Source organism: Lathamus discolor, chromosome 6, assembly GCF_037157495.1.
Source record: "Lathamus discolor isolate bLatDis1 chromosome 6, bLatDis1.hap1, whole genome shotgun sequence".
Classification (NCBI taxonomy): Eukaryota; Metazoa; Chordata; class Aves; order Psittaciformes; family Psittacidae; genus Lathamus; species Lathamus discolor.
In genome coordinates, this window is record NC_088889.1 from 3,271,434 (window position 1) to 3,290,347 (window position 18,914).

At 53.0% G+C, this 18,914-nt stretch overlaps 3 protein-coding genes across 5 annotated transcripts in view; 1 reads left to right on the forward strand and 2 right to left on the reverse strand.

Moving 5' to 3' along the window:
* Window positions 1-18: 18 nt before the first annotated feature.
* FEN1 (flap structure-specific endonuclease 1) lies at window positions 19-3,412 on the reverse strand. The gene is made up of 2 exons (XM_065683711.1): window positions 3,330-3,412; window positions 19-2,067 (listed from the first exon to the last, which is right to left on the reverse strand). The coding sequence occupies exon 2, from the start codon at window positions 2,064-2,066 to the stop codon at window positions 918-920; it is 1,149 nt and encodes a 382-aa protein (XP_065539783.1). The 5' UTR covers window position 2,067; window positions 3,330-3,412; the 3' UTR covers window positions 19-917.
* A 26-nt stretch (window positions 3,413-3,438) lies between these two features.
* On the forward strand, window positions 3,439-5,038 carry TMEM258 (transmembrane protein 258). The gene is made up of 4 exons (XM_065683717.1): window positions 3,439-3,527; window positions 4,274-4,383; window positions 4,493-4,666; window positions 4,886-5,038. Exons 1-3 carry the CDS (start codon window positions 3,525-3,527, stop codon window positions 4,617-4,619), a joined length of 240 nt encoding a protein of 79 aa, XP_065539789.1. The 5' UTR covers window positions 3,439-3,524; the 3' UTR covers window positions 4,620-4,666; window positions 4,886-5,038.
* A 504-nt stretch (window positions 5,039-5,542) lies between these two features.
* Window positions 5,543-18,914, reverse strand: part of MYRF (myelin regulatory factor) — a 60,372-nt gene continuing 47,000 nt past the window's right edge. For all 3 annotated transcript variants that reach the window (XM_065683714.1, XM_065683715.1, XM_065683716.1), the window contains 11 exons: window positions 18,091-18,163; window positions 17,718-17,806; window positions 17,508-17,576; window positions 14,420-14,505; window positions 13,433-13,594; window positions 12,496-12,762; window positions 11,586-11,673; window positions 11,377-11,451; window positions 11,168-11,270; window positions 10,601-10,675; window positions 5,543-9,380 (listed from right to left, as the gene is read on the reverse strand). In XM_065683714.1, the coding sequence (XP_065539786.1) occupies window positions 9,294-9,380; window positions 10,601-10,675; window positions 11,168-11,270; window positions 11,377-11,451; window positions 11,586-11,673; window positions 12,496-12,762; window positions 13,433-13,594; window positions 14,420-14,505; window positions 17,508-17,576; window positions 17,718-17,806; window positions 18,091-18,163 (1,174 nt within the window). In that variant the 3' untranslated portion in view covers window positions 5,543-9,293. The remainder of the gene's footprint in view (window positions 9,381-10,600; window positions 10,676-11,167; window positions 11,271-11,376; window positions 11,452-11,585; window positions 11,674-12,495; window positions 12,763-13,432; window positions 13,595-14,419; window positions 14,506-17,507; window positions 17,577-17,717; window positions 17,807-18,090; window positions 18,164-18,914) is intronic.

Here is an 18,914-nt window from a genome sequence, read left to right on the forward strand (position 1 = left end):
AGAGAACAAGAAACATGGTGTTTGTGTATAGGTTTTATTCTGAAAACAAACCCCAAGGACAAGGAACTATGCAAAACAGAGAATAAAATAAAAAAAGACAAGAAAGCAGCACTATCTTTTTCTTAGCCCGGGACCGTCTCTGTGCTCACATCGTGGAAGGATGCCTCATAGAATCAGGGAATGAGCAGGTTTCTATTCTAGATTAATTGACATTTTTCTTTCTAAACATAAATCAGAACCTGGCAGCAGAATTCAGGCTGGGAGAGCTGCAGCCTCAGCTTGTCCTCAGTTTAGACACTAAGAGGGCAACAGAATGTTGCTGGAACTGGGATTCCAGTCTTATATTAAACAAAGAAGGGAACCTGTACCCAAACCTCATTAAAGAGAGAAGTTTACTCTGTTATTTCAGGTCTCCTTCCCAACCCCAGCCTGCCTTCAGTTCACACCTAAGGTTTCTTCTTCAGCCTCTGCTGCTTGCACCTACCTCCTTCTGATGCATTGTGTCACAAAACCTCCATCATTTGGACCCAGTCTGCTCTCTAAGTGTTTAACTCTTTATTTCTTAAATCATAAATAATGCTTATCACCAGCACCTCCCTTTATCTCTTACAGCCTGGGTATCACCTCCAGTCCTGGTGGCTTTATCGGAAATTCCAAAATGCTGAATGCTGTTACTTCAGCAACAATTCCTCCTCTCCAGCTCCCCCACTGTGGTTGTTTCAGCTCTCGTGCATTACTGCTGCTACAGTGTCTGATTCACTAACCTAGCCTTGTTAGGAAGTGCTTTGCCAGCATCCTTAGCTCTAACACACAGCACAGAGAAATTACAGTTTGCTATTAGCCTACAATTCCTGGTTGAACATAAAAACCAATCTCAGTCAGCTCCATATCCTGCAGAATGTGATGAGCCACTCTGGCTATTTCCCCTTTTTGGTCTTTGAGGCTGTGGCGTTGTTGGTCTTGGCTTTCTTCTTTGCTCCCCCCTTGGTCTCTGGCTCTTTGCGTTTGGCTGATGTGATGGAGCCTGTCACCTTGAAGAAGTCATCCAGCCTGCCCTGTGTGCTGCCCTGACGGCTCTTGCTCAGCCTCTTCACCCCGTTACGGATCCGCTCCTCATTGAACTGCTTCTCCCCACACATGAACTGGACGATCTGCTCCTCATCCGGCTCGGTCCACTTCAGCTCAATAGTGTCAGGGTTGACCACATCAGGCTCTAGGAAGAGCTTCTGAGCCTCTTTGTGCAACCAGTTCTCAGGCAGAGGGTACTTCTTGGTGTCTATCTGCTGAATGATCTTCTCAATGGTTTTATGCTCCTTGATGAGCTCAACAGCACGCTTGGGCCCGATGCCGCGGATGCTTGCACAGTAGTCACAGCCCAGGAGAATGCAGAGATCCACAAACTGCTCCCAGGTCAGCTGCATATCCTGCAGAATACGATTCAGGTGGAACTCCTGGATGGGCAACTTCTTTGTCTCGCTGGCAGTGAGATGCCTCATCAGCACAGGACTGCCAAAGGTCAGACAATCCATATCTTCTGTAGCAGCCGCATAGACCTTCCCAGCCTTCACCAAGGTAGCACAACTGGCTTCGGCCTCCCCTGGTGCCTCCACATAGGGGATTCCCATCAGGGTTAGCAACTTCTTGCACTCATCATTGTGCTGCTGGGTCACCTTGACCAACCTCTTGCTGTATTTCTCAATGTTGTTCTCCTCTCCAGCCTCCTGAGCCTCCTGAAGGTGTTTCTCAGCCTCAGCCCGGCGCTCGGTTCTCTTTGCCAGCTCCCCTGACTTCAGCTGAGGGGGTTTGCCATCAAAGACATAAACTGGCTTGATGCCATTCTCCACCATGCGGATGGTCCTGTAGAACATGCCCATCAGGTGGCTCGTGGTCTCACCTTCCTCGTTCTGAAGGACATCAGCTCCTTGCCGCACGGCAATCAGGAACTGGTAGATGCTCATGGAGGCATCTATAGCCACCTTCCGGCCAAAGTAAGACTTGATGTCATTCTCCCGGATGGCAGCAGGTGCCACATCCGCAATAAGCTTGGCCAGGCCATGGATTCCCATCCTAAGGAACAGAAAAGGAGATGCTGGGGTCAGCCTCTGCACACACATGGTGCTTGGGGTTAGGAGCTGGGCTAGGAGGTGGTGTATCACCCAATCAGGGAGGACCAAAGGGCTGTGATGCTTCCCCTGTGATACTGTAACCTCCAGCCTCAGTGTCATTCCCTACCCACCATTACACCCCACCTCAGCCTTCCCAGCATGCCATTAACCCCCTGCCTAAGCTCATTGTTACCCCACTTCCTATCTTAGCTTCTCCCAGTTCAGCCCCTCTATCACACCTCCCGCAGCCCCACCATTATAACAGTCTAGGCCCTATTACCCCCATTCCCAGCTCCCCAGTTCCCGACTCCACCATCATAGCATAGTTAGGGTAGGAAAAGACCTCAAGATCATCCAGTTCCAACCCCCTGCCATGGGCAGGGACACCTCACACTAAACTATCCCACCCAAGGCTTCATCCAGCCTGGCCTTGATCACCACCAGGGATGGAGCACTCACAACCTCCCTGGGCAACCCATTCCAGTGGCTCACCACCCTAACTTATATCCAATCTAAACTTCCCCTGTTTAAGTTTTAACCCATTACCCCTTGTCCTATCACTACAGTCCCTAGCAAAGAGTCCCTCCCCATCAACCCCTTACCTACCATTACTTCTCCTGGCTGCTGCTGTTAACCCCGTTCCCCCTCCTTCAGCACGCCCTTACCTGCCCCCCTTCCATTATCCGCCTCTTCCTGCCTTATCCTCTCCCAGCCCATCGGTCCCACACCCCACGTGTCACCCCGCTTTCCATGCGGCCTCCCCAGCCCCCAGGTACCCCTCGCCCCAGCTCCCACAGCCACCATTACCCCATTCCCTCCTCAGCCTGCCCCAGCCACCATTACATACACACACCCCACGAAGTTCCCTCCTCACCCTGCCCCAACCACCATCATCCCCTCCTCATTCTGCTCCAACCACCATCATCCCCTCCTCATTCTGCCCCAACCACCATCATCCCCTCCTCAGTCTGCCCCAGCCGCCATTAGCTCCCCTCGGGGCCCACCTCAGCCTGTCCCAGACATTATTATCCAACCCCCCCCTTGCCTTACCCTGTCCCGGCCGCCATTATCCCCTCCCCGTCCCCTCTTCAGCCCCCCTCAGGCACCATTACCCCCTCCCCGCTCCCTCCTCAGCCCGCCCCAGCACCATCGCCCGCCCCGTGTCCCCCTCAGCCCACCCCAGACTCCATTGTCCCCTCCACGCTCCCCCTCAGCCACCATTACCCCGCAGTTCTCTCCCGCCGCTACTCCCGCGCTCCGCCGCAGCGCCCGCTGGGAGCCGGCGGAGCCAATAGCGAGCGGCTCCCGCTGGCCCCGCCCCCTGTCCCGGCATGCCTCGCTCCCCCTTCCGCTTCCCCTGGGTAGCGGCGGGGCTGGCGGCGACGTGTTCGTAACGGAGCGGGGACCGGGCCGGAGACCATGGTGAGGGCCGGGGTCGCGTTGAAGGGCCGGGAGCCACCTTCGTTACCCCCGTTCCTAGAGCCGTTACCACTGTCCTTCTCCCGCAGCTTCTCCCAGCTCAGCCCCTCTCCCTGTCATGTCTCACTCCCGCTATTAGAACCATTTAGACCCCTTTAGGCCCATTCTCTGGTAGCCATTTGCCGTGGTTTTAAGCCCGGATGATAATTCACTCCCCTCCTTCTTCCCCCTGTGCTCCCGGAGGGATGGGGAGGAGAACGGAAGGAATGTAACTCCCACGGGTTGAGATAACAGCCCAGTAACTAAGGTATAACACAAACCGCTGCTGCTACCACCAATAATGATAAGGGGAATAACAAGGGGAGAGAATACAATTGCTCAGCACCCACCGATACCAGCCCGATCTGGGCCTTCTGGGTGACTCCCCCCAGTTTCCATACTGGGCATGACGTGCTGTGGGATGGAATATCCCTTTGGTTAGTTTGGGTCAGGGGTCCTGTCTCTGCTTCCTCCCGGTCTCTCATGCTCCTCCTCACTGGTAGAGCATGAGACTGAAAAGTCCTTGATTGGAGTAAGCATTACTGAGCAACAATGACAACATCAGTGTTATCAGCATTGCTCTCAGACTAAAGTCAAAAACCCAGCTACTAAGGAGCAAAATAACTGCTCCAGCTGAACCCAGCACACCATTTCCATCATTGCCCCCAGCCGGTTACTTCTCCCCGCTCACTTTTGCTTTGTCCCCGCAGGAGCTGGAGGCGATGAGCAGATACACCAGCCCGGTGAACCCCGCTGTGTTCCCGCACCTCACCGTGGTGCTGCTGGCCATTGGCATGTTCTTCACCGCCTGGTTCTTTGTGTATCCCTGGGCTGGGGGTGTGAGGAATGGGTTGGGGGGGGCTGTCAGGGAGTGGACAGGGGAGTCCTCTCACCCCACCTCTGTTATCACCTTAACCCCGGGCCTGCAGCTATGAGGTGACTTCTACCAAGTACACACGGGACATCTACAAGGAGCTGTTGATCTCGCTGGTGGCCTCGCTCTTCATGGGCTTTGGGGTTCTCTTCCTGCTGCTGTGGGTCGGTATCTACGTCTGAGGCACAGACAGCAGAGCACTGGGACCACCTTGTGAACCCCTGCAGCTGTAAGCTCCTGAGGGCTTGGGGGGTGGGGGGAGTGTCCGGAAACGTGGCTGATCTCTGTAAAAGCCACCTTTCCTGAAATAGAGCTGGGATGTGCAAAGGGCTGTGCCTCTTTGAAGCAGCAGCCCCTGGGCTGCGTGTTGCTGGGGCTCTGTGGCCTCAGAGCCTGGCCTAGGGGAGCATGGTCCCACCAACCTCCTTTATCTTCTCTTTGGTTCTAGGTGGGATGCCCTACAGAAGCTCCTTTTGTATTTCTTTTCTACTTCAACACCACATCCCATAGCAGACGTGGGCTGTGCTCCCTCAAGTGACTTCTACCAACCCGACAAACCAACCCTGAATAAAACTGGCTCTGTGATGCCTCTGCCTTTGCACTCATGGTTTGTCTTTTAAATGATTTTGTGGTTTTCCAAACCACTTTGATTCTGGCACAAGATCCGCTTACCTTGGGCTGGGATGGTTAGTTACGGATTTTCAAAGCTGTTGGTGCCCAGACATGTTTCAGTGCAGCGAGACTCCAGAAAATTAGTGTTTCCAGCTTCATCCTAAGCCTGTTTTAATAGCCTTCAACCTTCCCACCATCGTGTCCCCTCACCTTTTCACCTGATAGCCATACTCCTTGTCCTGAGGCAGTGGCTTTGTGGCCCCCACTCTTTGGCCACTCAGAAGAGTTTATTTATGGGCTATAACTATATTTTAATATGTAGTTTTCAATTTATAACCCAGTTTTCAAAGCATTTAGGTCTGGCAAATCCCACTGATGAATGACATGGGGGGGTTCCTTCATCTTGTGGGAAGCAGTTTTATAGCTACTGAACCAAAACCCAGTTATTTCCCAGCAAGGGAGGATGTGCCAAGAGCCATCCTTGGATACAAAGCAGTATTTATATATTTATTTATATGGGTATTTTTACCTCCAGCGTAAAACAAAGTCTAAATAAGCCAAACAACAACAACAAAAAAAGTGGGGAATCCAGAGATTCAGCACTCAAATTCAGCAAAATATAAATACAAATCAGAAAGAAAGGAGGGAAACCACCTTTGTTCCCCACAAATAAAAACTGAGCATGATAATACCTGCTAAAGAATGCAACTCTACAAACTTGCTGGCAATATACAGTGATTAAAGCTGTGACAGCAACTTTTAAAACCAAACAAATTAGTGCTTTACTTGTTTTCTTCCTTAATTCGTGCAGTGGTGGCGGAGTCTCTTATTTACAGGCTTTTAAGCTCCATCAGTAGGACAGAATGTTTGTGAATTTGCTTTTGAAACAAACTCTGAAACAGCCAAACTTTGGCAAGTGGCCTCATTTCCGCCTTGTTTTCCTTCCTGCTGAGGATGTCTGGAGGGATGAAGTGTTGCCAGCGGGAACAGGGGGGTTTTCCCTATGCTGGAGGGCTGGAGGCAGCAGCTCAGAGCTCCTTCCTCTTGTGCAGGGCAAGACCTGATTGTTAACTCTCTTGTTACTGATTGGGGATGGGGAACACATCTTCTGTTAGGGCACAGACACTTTGGGGGTGGAGTCTACATAGTTGTTTCCTTGGGCTTTGAAGCAATCCTGTGAACTTCAGTAATTACAAACCCCTTTGGAGCTCATTTCTGCTTTGCTCTGCAGCTGCTGCCACTTTGTGATACACTTGAAGACAAGATACTAGATACAAGGCACTGAACCCTGCATTCTGGATCCCTCTCCTGACACTATGGATTGCTTCTGCTGTGACACAGCTGTATGTAGGTAGGACCAGCCTCGGCACTTCAGGTGTTGCCTTAGTCTCAGTTTTGAAGCTATTTACCCCTGGTTTTGAGGCACTCAGTGGTTTATGTACATGTGGGGAACCTCTGTTCCCTTGTGCTATCCTGGCATCAGAAAAAAAGGCACTAGAGATGTTTCCATAGCCCTTAGGCACTTGGGTTGCTGGGAGCCCTCATGAACCCCATGGTTCAGTATCACAGGGGTACCTGAGAGACTCCATCTTCTCTTGGGCCACTGCTGGTAGCACTTATGTAGTGATTGATTCCTTCCCTTCAGGAGTGGCTTTGGAGCTGCACACATGGCTCTTCCTCGGCCAGGAACACCAGTAGGGGTGATTACAGGCAGTGCTTTCCACCCTGGCCCTCACAACACCCCCCCATCACCTCTTCAGGGACTGAATGAGCACATGGGCATCTAACTCAGCTTGACAATACAAGGGGAAACAGCAGGTCTGAAATGGTAGCCTCTAACATTGGCAGAATTCAAAGAGCACGTGGTGTCACCCACCACTAAGGACATGTCAGACTGGGCCACTGATTGCCAAGCGGAGAATAAAAGCTGCCAAGAAAGTAGCTTCCCAGTTTAAGGCCAAGCAGAAGAAGGGTGGATGGAGGGAAGGGTTCTGTGTGGCTTCTCCAGAGCTACACCATGGGGTGCCCTTCCTGCTCATTGGGAGAAACACAGAATCCTGCTGAGCATGGCACAGGGTGCCCAGAGAAGCTGTGGCTGCCCCATCCCTGGCAGTGCTCAAGGCCAGGTTGGATGGGGCTTGGAGCAAGCTGCTCCAGTGGAAGGTGTCCCTGCCCATGGCAGGGGGTTGGAACTGGATGAGCTTTAAGGTCCCTTCCAATACAAACCACTCTGGGATTCCCTGGAGCTGAGCTGCTTGTGCGTAGGTGCTCCCACCCTTGGGGTCTCTTGTGTTCCCACTGAGCTTCCCAAAATCAGGTAGTCCCTTAGCTCTGCTCCTGCTTGGCTGCCCAGCATTCCCTGCTCAACCACTGGATCCAGCCTGCTCAGTTTTCCATGGATTTTAGTAACTGGAGAGCATAACCAGTGTGCTTGGTGCCCGTGGGAATGCAGCCCTGAGCTGCAAATAAAGAGCCTATGGTGGCAGAGACACCTACTGCTGGAGATGTCGCATGGAATTGCAGGGCTATGGCTGCTTTCCTGGAACATGCTTGGAAAGAAGCTCCAAGATGTGTGACAGGAGATGAAAACTGCTCCTGGACTGGGAAGAGGAGGATGTGCAGAGTCTTTGCAGCTTGTTTCTCCAGAGCAGCAGAGTCATCCATGTACTCCTCAGTGCTGGTGAAGGGAAGGAGGGATTGCTGTGTCCATCTCCACTGAAGGCAACAAAATGCAGCAGCCAGAGCCTGATGGTGATTCCCAAAACCAGTTTGGTTCAAGTGATGTCCAGTGGCAGGGCTGCAAGGGGGAGGATATGCTCTTCTCTGAAGCCAGCTTAGAGTGAGCTTCAGGATGGGTGAGTGACGTTCCCCCCTCACTGCCTGTCCCCAGCAGTGGCTGAGTTTTCCTTTTGGGAAATAGCTCATCCTCCAGGAGCTCAGATGTCTCCTTAGCAAGAGGTGCTGGAGCAGGACAAGGGGAGGACACAGGCACTGGCTGGTTGGTCTGATGCATCCCAGCACTGCTGTAGCTTTAACATGGAGCTTTCCAGTGGCCTCCTTTGGTTTTCTATGCAGGACACACATAGCTCAACAGGAACAGAAGTAAAAGACCCATTTTTATACAGTTTAAACCCAAACTAATTCAGTAGTTTAGCAAGTTAAGAACTTGTAACAGTAAAATACCCAAAATACACTTGTCTGCTTTCAGCCAGCAGTGACAGTGAGGACACACAGTCACTGCCATTGCCCCTTTGGGGGTGACAGTCAGCCTCTTCAGTGCCTGGCAAGGAGCTGGTAGCCAGTGAAGCCACCTCACACATCCCCAGGGACTCACCCTTGCTCTGCATGGTGCTACCAGGCTTTGCCAGGGGTCTCCAATGCACATCACCTGGGTGGCTGGGTCGACCTGGCAGCTCCACACACAGCAAGAGGCCACACAACTGCTGCTAAATGACAATAAGAAGGGGTCCCACCACATTTAATGCAGGTGACTCAGGGTCATTGATGGGAAGTGTCCTCACGCATGGTTTGGCCTGGGCACAGCCTCAGCAGCAGCTTTAGTGGGGTTCATCCAGCCAGACCTGGGTAGGGTGAAAGAGTCCAGCAAGGAGGGGGACAGAAGGGGCTAAAGATGAAGCTGCACCTTCTCTCATTGTCCATAGAGAGTCCATTCCAAGTCCAGGGGTCAGGGGGCTATGGAGGGGTGGCCCTGGGCCAACCAGAAGGAACAGCAACTCCAGTGTATGACTTCCAGTAAGTCCAGGCACAGCCTGCCTTTCCAAGCCAAACTCCAGCTTTGTGCTCTTGGAAAGGGCTCCAGTGTTGAGCAATTCCAGTGTTGTGAAAAAGTGATGTGGTACATCAGGGCCAGCACAGGATGGAGCTCCCATCCATGGGCAGACCTGTCCAGTGTAATGCTTTCAAATCCAGTGTTGCAAGGGGAAGAAGTGATGGAGGACACAAGCATCCCAGTAAGGGATGGAGACACAGGTTTGGGATGGTGGAAGTCAGGGTGAGGTGAGCCCAGGAGATACCAAGGGGCTGGTTGTGTTTCTGCGGCTTAGGTCCCATGTTCTGCATGTGCTTCAGTGCCTGTGGCACCAGCCACAGCCAAACCAGCCCCTCTCAGGAGCTGGGGGTGATGTGGGGCCGGGGGCTAGCAGAGGAGGGCATACGGGAGTCTTCCCCAGTGTCACCAGTCCCCCTTCCTCTCTCCAAGCAGAGGGCACTGGTGCTGCCAGGACTCACTCACAGAGCCAGTAAAACTGAAGGTAATAGTCAGTGAAAAGGTGGCCCATCTGCTCAGGAGCTGTGCTGCAGTTGGCTTGGCCCTGTGAGAGAGCAAGAGAAAGAGCTGGTAAAGGTAGGATACATGATCCAAGGGGGAATTGTGCCTGAATTGTGTGGTAGGTAAAGAAAAGTCATCCCCCAACCACCCAGATAACTGTAGAAGGCAACAGCCATGATGGAGAGGGCTGTGGAAGTGCTAAACCTGATTGAAAGAGGGTAATCAGGTACTGGAATAGGCTTCCCAGTAAAGTGCTGGAGTCACCATCCCTGGAAGTGTTCCCAAACTGTGTAGACAAGGCCCTCAGTGCCATGGGTTAGTGGTGGCCGTGGCAGTGCTGGGGCAATAGAATCATAGAATAGTTTGGGTTGGAAAGGACCTCAAGATCATCCAGTTCCAACCCCCCTGCCATGGGCAGGGACACCTCACACTAAACCATCCCACACAAGGCTCTCTCTAAACCAGCCTTGAACACCGCCAGGGATGGAGCATTCACAACCTCCCTGGGCAACCCATTCCAGTGCCCCACCACCCTCACAGGAAAGAATTTCCTCCTTAGATCCAATCTAAACTTCCCCTGTTTAAGTTTTAACCCATTACCCCTTGTCCTGTCACTACAGTCCCTGATGAAGAGTCCCTCCCCAGCATCCCTATAGGCCCCCTTCAGGTACTGGAAGGCTGCTCTGAGGTCCCCACGCAGCCTTCTCTTCTCCAGGCTGAACAGCCCCAACCTCCTCAGCCTGTCTTCCCACGGGAGGTGCTCCAGTCCCTGATCATCCTCGTGGCCTCCTCTGGACTTGTTCCAGCAGTTCCATGTCCTTTTTATGTTGAGGACACCAGAACTGCACACAATGCTCCAGGTGAGGTCTCACAAGAGCAGAGCAGAGGGGCAGGATCACCTCCTTCGACCTGCTGGTCACGCTCCTGTTGATGCAGCCCAGGATACGGTTGGTTTCTGGGCTGCGAGCGCACACTGAAGCCGGCTCATGTTCATTTTCTCATCAACCAGCACCCCCAAGTCCTTCTCCGCAGGGCCGCTCTGAATCTCTTCTCTGCCCAACCTGTAGCTGTGCCTGGGATTGCTCCGACCCAGGTGTAGGACCTTGCACTTGGCATGGTTGGACCTGATGATTTTAAAGGTCTTTTCCAACCTGGTTGATTCTATGGTTCTAAGGCTCTCAGTGCAATGTAGCTGCTACACCCGCCATGGCCCCGTTGCGCTCCTCCTGCTCAGCCCTGGGCAAGGCAGCTCCTAGTACTCACAGGCTGTGCTACCCTGAAGTGGTAGGTGAACTCCCGGAAAGACATCATCACAAGAGGCCAACGGTGCGTGGTTTCCTGGGGAAGAAAGGAGCATAGGTGGGATGAGATTGGGGCTGAGCATCTGGGAATGCCCTCCTGGGCCAGACTAGCAAGGAAACACAACCTGTGCTGTCAAGTGCTGCCTCTGGAGGAGCAATGTCTCCAGGGCCAGCAGTTGAGCTGGACTCAGAGGGACAAGGAAGGTATGAAGGGTTTGCTGCAGCGCTGCACACCCAGACCTTGAAATCCCCCTGGAGGGATTTCATTAGGATGTGGTACACCCTGGACTCTTCGCACATTCCTGGGGCTCATGCAGAGGGGTTGGATGTGATGATTCCATGAGTGAGCACATGTATCAGGTATACACACACCTCTGGTTTAAGCCTGATGTTAACCAGTGCAGAGTCCAGCTTTATTTGAGCATGAATTCCCTCTTGTGCTGCCCTAGCCAGGCTGCTGGCATCCCTCTGCAGAGATCAGTGGTGTGCTGGGGTGACCTGTATGGATTTTGGGCTGCTCCCTCCCTACCTGTGTGTCTGTGGCATCGGTGGAGCTGTTCCTGCTGACAGCATCCTGGCAGGGTTCACTGGAGACAAGGCCACAAAGGGAGATGGACACAGCAGAGGAGGAGCTGAAATGACAAGACTTAGTAAGCCCCTGAAAGGAGCAGCCTCTGCCACCTCTCCCCCAACTTCAGGGGGACCAAAACACCAAAGAGATGAGCCCTGTGCACTCACTTCATCTCCAGGGTTAGGTTGGTGTTCACGGCTGTGAGCTGGCTGACGGGGATGCGGTAGGTGAAGTTTCCAGTCCTAGGGGCACAGAAAGCGCATTAGATCTCACCATGGTGGCTGTGGGGTGGCCAGGACAGGACTCAAAGTCTCTGTTGGGTGAAGCTTTAGAGGGGAGCTCCCAAAAGTGATGCCACCAGCCTGACCTCACTCACCTGCACGTGTCAGCAGCTGCACAGTGCTGGGACTCGATGGCCATGTTGATCTCTAGGATCCGGATGGAGAGCAGCATTGGGCTTGATCCTGTGGGATGGAGAACATGCTATTGAGGAACAGCAAAGGGATGGTGCTGGGGTACCCCAAGGGATGCCTGGCACCCAGACCACCTTATCACTGTGTAATCAGAGAGGGGGTCAGACTGCTGCAAGGCTGTGCTAACAGCACATCCAGCCATGGAGAGCCAGCAGAAGGGATGTTCCAGATTATACCAATGGCTGGTCATCAACACTCCTTTCTCTTTGCTGCCAGCATCACTGAATCTGCATGCTTCTTCCTCTAGATCTGATTTACCCATAGCACACCCAGATGGGGTTATGAATGGAGATGCTGCTATGGCAGCCTCAGAAGGGAGCTAACAACAGGATAACAGGGCCAGAAAGCATAGGGCAGCACAGGGGAGGAAGGGCTCCATCCAGGGCTGGAAGTTGAATCTGGCTGCACTGAGGGGCAAACAAGCTGCAAGATGGAGAAACACAGGGAGACCTGTGCAGGAGAATCATAGAATCATTTAGGTTGGAGAGGACCTTTAAGATCATCAAGTCCAACCATTAACCCAACTCAATAGTTTCCATTCCACAGCAGGCTAGATACCCTTTGTTTTGCTTATCAAGATGTATAAATGTTATGTATAAACATTAAATTAAACAAAATTAAATAAATACATACATTTCAATTCAATTTGTTAATTTAATTAAATAAATTTAAATAAAAAACATTAAAAACATTAAATAATGTATGTATCAAACATTAACATCTAAAAGATGAGACCCAGTTGCTTGAGGATACCCCAAGAGGGAGCCCAGGACCACGGTGTCAATGCAGGGGGAGATGACAGAATCCACCTACCACCCGTGCTGGGCTCCTCCGCACGGGGCCACTGGCTCAGCGGCTGCTTGATGCTGCGCTGCTGCCGGGGCTGCCCCAGCGAGAGGTTGGAGATGTCCTTGGCTTTGCTGTGGGTGAAGGGGGAAGAGGGGCTGGCATTGGGGCTGCCAAAGCTCTGAGACCTGTCTGGTGTCTTCGGCCACTTGGCATAGGAAGTCGCTTTCCCTGGGATGCCCCTGGATTTGCCTTTGATGTTTGTCACGGGCAGGAGGGAGGGTTGGCTTTGGTCTATAAAGGAAAGGGAGAGAAAAGGTGCGGTGAGAGGCAGTGGGAGGCTGGGAGACTCTTCCCGGTGAGATCCTTGCAGCAAAGGGAAGCTAGAGAGGGACAAAGCAGGGACACAGCCCTGGGCTCGGTAGGGCATGGTGCTTAAGGCAAGGTCTCCGGGGGTCTTTTGGCTCTGCGGTGACTGCCCAAGGCGCTGTTTCTCCTGCGACAGTGAGGATGATGGAGCAAATGAACCTGCAAAAGCCCTGCTTGGGCAGCCAAGAGGCATCACAGCCCTGGAATGCCAGACCCCTGCTTGAAGCCAACAGAGGAATGAGGTCAGATTCGAGGTATGGCTGCTCTGGCACGCTGGACTCCTGGTATAGCCTCTCATGGCTCGGTGCTGGCAAAGCATCAGCTCCAAAGACCTTCCAGCCCTCACTTACCCCGGCCACACAACCATGGATGTCTGAACCATGCCCCATGGGTTCAGGCTGGCAGTGCTGCTTTGCCCCATTGCTGCCTGCCAGGACTCAGTGGGTCCTGGCAGGTCCCAACCCAGGCAGGGCTGTGATGGGAACCAGGCACATCCTTTTCACACAAGGTGAGACAGGGCTGGGGCTGTGATGCAATGGGGAGGCAGACCTTGGTGTTGTCCCAGCTCCTCCTGGGTGCCTGGCTTGGTTCTTACCTGTTCGGTTGGTAGCATGAGTGGGGCTGGTCTCAGAGAGGGTAACAGAGGAGGCATTGGTGGGAGCAGCAGAGCAGCACATGGAGAAACAGGGTGGGCTGAAGCAGGCTGACACTCTGGGAGCCGGTGAGCCGAGGAGCAGGTCATGTGTGTCCTCTGTGGCTGCAGGGCAAACAGCAGGGACATGAGGATGAAGTCAAACGGAGAGGCAGCCAAAACAAACAGCATCAAGTGCCTCCAGCATCCCTTCCACAGAACCAGAGCCCCAGGACCCTGCAGCCCAGAACCCCACCTTGTGCTGGGCTGCACAACCAGAGCATGAGCAGCAGCTCAGGGAGGGGATCCTGCCCCTCTGCTGTGCTATTAGGACCCCCCCCACCCTCCTGCAGTCCTGATCCAGCTCTGGGGCAGCAGCACAAAAGGGACGTGGAGCTGATGGAGTGAGGGCAGAGGAGGCCATGGAGCAGCTCTGCTCTGGAGCCAGGCTGAGAGAGCTGGGCTGGGGCAGCCTGGACAAGAGAAGGCTCCTGAAGGGGAGACCTTAGAGCAGCTCCAGTGCCTAAAGGGGCTGCAGGGAACCTGGAGAGGGGCTTGGGACAAGGGCCTGTAGGGACAGGCCAAGGGGAATGGCTTGAACCTGCCCGAGGGGAGACTGAGATGAAGCTCTTAGGCAGAAGCTCTTCCCTGTGAGGGTGCTGAGGCGCTGGCACAGGGTGCCCAGAGAAGCTGTGGCTGCCCCATCCCTGGCAGTGCTCAAGGCCAGGTTGGACACAGGGGCTTGGAGCACCCTGCTCCAGTGGAAGGGGTCCCTGCCCGTGGCTGGGGTTTAATCTGGATGAGCTTTAAGGTCCCTTCTAACCCAAACCAGTCTGAGATTCTATGACCTCCCAGTGCCAGCAAGCCCCTGCATGGTGGACCAGCCACATCCATCACCCTGCACCACAACCCATCATCAGGTACCAGACCCTCTGCCCCGTTGTGACCTACCATGGTGTGTGGGGATCCTGCTGCCGGCTCCACCCGATGTAGCCGTGGATCTCACTGTCTGTGTTTTATCAAGGTTCTGGCTTGACCTGAAATGGGCAAAACGTGGTGAAGACATCGACCACAGGGACAACAGTGTCACCGTATGTGAAGAGAGAAGCAGCTGTAGCAGTGAGTGGGGTGATGGGACCAGGTACACGGAGCAAGAGCCGATGCGGAGAGCGCAAGGGTGAGGAGAAGCACAGACTGGAGCTATCTGGGAAAGGAGAGGCAGGAGAGAAGTATGCAAGCCATGAAGGCAGCAAGCAGAGCATGGAAAAGCCACAGCAGATTCAATGGCAATCCCATGACTGCCAAGGCCAAATCCCAGCTGGTTCAGAGGACAACAGTGATGCTCCTTTGAGGCTCACTGTGCAACCGGGTGTACTCAGCGGACTTGGTTTCCAGCAGTGTTCTCCTAGGTGGATTTATGTGCTCAGGTCTCAACACACTAGGCCATAACAGGCTCCAAGCTCTCACCATTCCTTAAGGGAATTGCCCCGTATCTCCTGCAGACAGACTGTTCCTCCCCTTGGTTGTTACAAACACACACAATCCCACCTACATTCACCCCAGGTAAATTCAGGTGTTCCACTGAAGCTACCAAGACCTGAGCTGAGGACACCACAGCCACCTCCTGGGAGTAAGGCAGATGTGAAAGGGGAGGAACCGCTGCCTCATGCTATACAAGGAGCCCAGAGCAACACCATTACATGGGCACGTCACACATGGAGATATGGCATAACCCAAGCTCTTGCCTTCACACGCTGTAGCTGTCCACTAAGCAGGAAATTTACCGAGCTCCTAACAAAGATACTCAAGATTTTACCTGTCCAGACCCTGCCCAGGAGCAGTTCAGTTCTACCTGTCCCACACTGTACCCACATCTTGCCTGTCCCTTTTGCATTGCTCAAGGCTTCTCAAAGACAAACGGAGCTTTCACTCATTAGAGACATCAAAACACCATATTGTCACTGCAGGACTTAGCTTATTACATGTATTTCTTTTCCTGGTGAAGGGAGATGCAGTGATGTTCTCCTGGAGGGAATATGGGCACAAGCCAAAGATGCATCACTCATCTTCATCCCCCGCCTCATCGACACTTCCCATGCTTGGCTTTATCTTGCATCCCAAAAGCAGATGCTTTTTTAACAGCTTCCTATGAAACACCCAGATACGGAGCTCTTAAAGAACAAGTAACTGTGCCTTCCACTGCTCTTCATACAGTGCTTTGCTCAAAGGAACCTGATGGACAGATAGGTCCTAAATTCCATTTAACCAAAGTGTTTTCCAGCAGATCCCATAAACCGAAGTGCTTTACAGGGTCTAATGAGTAATTCAGCACCTTTCCATCTATCAGCGCCTTTCCAAACACTCCTAGAGGTGATGGCTCATAAAAAGAAACCATTTAGGGTTTGTTTCTATCCTTTCACCCAGTGAAATGGGTTGTACTTGAGAGTGAACCTCCATAATAAAGCTACTCCCATATGAAGAGAAGGTCGGAACAGCTTTTGGGCTAATCCTGCCAAGTCTTCATCCTTCCTACATACTCCCTTTACCCCTTTCAAATGGCTCCTGCTCTACCTGTAGTATGTAATGTCTTTATTTAGCCTTTGATGAATTGGTTCTTCAATCTCCTACTCATTCCCTTCCTCACAGGATCCATAATCCTTCCTTTTGGACTTGCTGATGTATACTCATCTCCCTTCCTTTGCTTTCAATGTTTCTTGGTCTTCTGTGGTACAGACGGAAGAAAGAAGAGGAATTGAGGGATGCAGCAATTCAATAGGGGTTATAATGAAAGAGTAACATACCGTGGACACAGAGCGACCGGGACCACAGGACCCCTGTACCGAAAGAGGGCCAGGAGACAGGCAGTGGGCACAGCAAAGGAGCTACAGGACAGTGAGGGGAGATGGGAAAGGAAAGATGAGGAGGATACGGAACAGGACATGGATGATAATGGAAATGAAAAGACAACGGGAAAATGAAAGACAAAGTGGAAAGAAAATGGATGGGATGAGATGGAAACAGAACAGGAGGGAGAGGAACAGGATATGGAGGAGAAAGAGAGAAAAAGAGACTCATTATCTGCAAATGCGAGGTCCCAAAGGAGGGAAGTGAGATAAAACACTGCCCAGCACAGGCTACTTGTGCTTGCAGGGCTCTGGCTGTTCCCTTGATCCTCTCTCAACAGTAAGGACACTGTTTGCAGAGAAACAGCTCTGGGGCAGCAGCACAAGAGGGACTTGGAGCTGTTGGAGCGAGGCCAGAGGAGGCCATGGAGATGCTGCAAGGGCTGGAGCAGCTCTGCTCTGGAGCCAGGCTGAGAGAGCTGGGCTGGGGCAGCCTGGACAAGAGAAGGCTCCTGAAGTGGAGACCTCAGAGCAGCTCCAGTGCCTAAAGGGGCTGCAGGAAACCTGGAGAGGGGCTTGGGACAAGGGCCTGTAGGGACAGGCCAAGGGGAATGGCTTGAACCTGCCCGAGGGGAGACTGAGATGAGCTCTTAGGCAGAAGCTCTTCCCTGGGAGGGTGCTGAGGCGCTGGCACAGGGTGCCCAGAGAAGCTGTGGCTGCCCCATCCCTGGCAGTGCTCAAGGCCAGGCTGGACACAGGGGCTTGGAGCAAGCTGCTCCAGTGGAAGGGGTCCCTGGCCGTGGCAGGGGCTGGGACTGGATGAGCTTTAAGGTCCCTTCCAACACAAACCATTCTATGGTTCTGTGATACTATCAACACTCCTGCTTGGTTCAGCCCCACTGCAATAAGTGGGATGACGCTGGTTTAGTACAGCTGAAGAGGCACCCAATGAACATTCAGACCAGCCACAAGTAGATATAGGAACAACCAAACAGGGTATTTCCTTTCCTCTTCTCTGTTCCTCACTTCTCGCTCCAGATAATTTAACTGACACCAGCCTGGGATGTGTGGATGTGTGTGGTTGGCTTTACACACTGACTCACTGGAACTGTGCTCAGTAGCCCCACAGTGGCTAGGTTTTGTGCTTCAGACTCCCCTGGTCACCACATCCCTCCCACTGAGCCAGAAGAACCTACCCATCAATATCCACCAGGTCCTCTTCGCTGCGCAAGCTCAGCACGTAGAGCGTGGACATGGACACCACACTGGAAAGAAAGAGGACAAGCATGGGGCAAGGGACACATCACGGTGCTGATTTCCCTCCAATGGATTCCAGCCCATGGCAGAAGCCATAGGTCCACAGCCCCTTGCTGATGACCTGGAGATGGTGGAGAAGTGGATCTCACCTGAATGCCATGATGATGACCAGGGCGATGATGGTGCCCTGCAGGAAGCGCTGGCTGATGCATGCCTGCTCTGGGACAACTGATGGTGACTGCAAGAGACAGATCCCAAGATGAGCTCAGGACTCCTTATTGCTCTGGTCCTCACTCAGATCTCATCCTGACCATCCCAAGTTTTCTTCCTGTTCCTCTGCAAGCCCCAAACCACCTCAGTACAGAAGCTAAATAACATCTTCATAAGGCATGGACAAAACAAGGGGAGATCATGGAAATGGGAATATTTCATGGGACACAAGGTCTCTCCTTCTGCAGCATGTGTGAGGACACATGAGGACCATGCAGGTGACTGTTCTTAGAGAGGCCACCTTCTCCTTACCTTGCTGGCTACTTTGTGGGGCCTCTTTTTGTGGGGCACGCTTCCCGCACGGCTGAACTGGCTTCCAGTTTGGCTGCAAGGAGAAAGGAGGAACAGAGCTGAGCTGTGTGAGGACAGCACCCAGAGGTGAAAATGTGATTCTCATGTGTGGCATGAGTGGGGCAGGAGCACAAGAGGGACCTGGAGCTGTTGGACTGAGGGCAGAGGAGGCCATGGAGATGCTGCAAGGGCTGGAGCAGCTCTGCTCTGGAGCCAGGCTGAGAGAGCTGGGCTGGGGCAGCCTGGACAAGAGAAGGCTCCTGAAGGGGAGACCTGAGAGCAGCTCCAGTGCCTAAAGGGGCTGCAGGGAACCTGGAGAGGGGCTTGGGACAAGGGCCTGTAGGGACAGGCCAAGGGGAATGGCTTGAACCTGCCCGAGGGGAGACTGAGATGAGCTCTTAGGCAGAAGCTCTTCCCTGGGATGGTGCTGAGGCACTGGCACAGGGTGCCCAGAGAAGCTGTGGCTGCCCCATCCCTGGCAGTGTTCAAGGCCAGGTTGGACACAGGGGCTTGGAGCAAGCTGCTCCAGTGGAAGGGGTCCCTGCCCATGGCAGGGGTTGGAGCTGGAGGAGCTTTAAGGTCCCTTTCAACCCAAACCAGGCTGGGATTCTGTGATGATTCTATGACAGTCACAAGCCCTTGTCACTTCATCTGCTCAGCGGTGGGTGCTGTCCCATTGCCCAGAGCACCTGAATTCTGCCCCAAACCTGGATAAGCTCACCAGGGTCAATAGGATGGTTTTGGAAGCATGAGAAACTCTTTGCCCTGAGGAAGCCACTCACTTA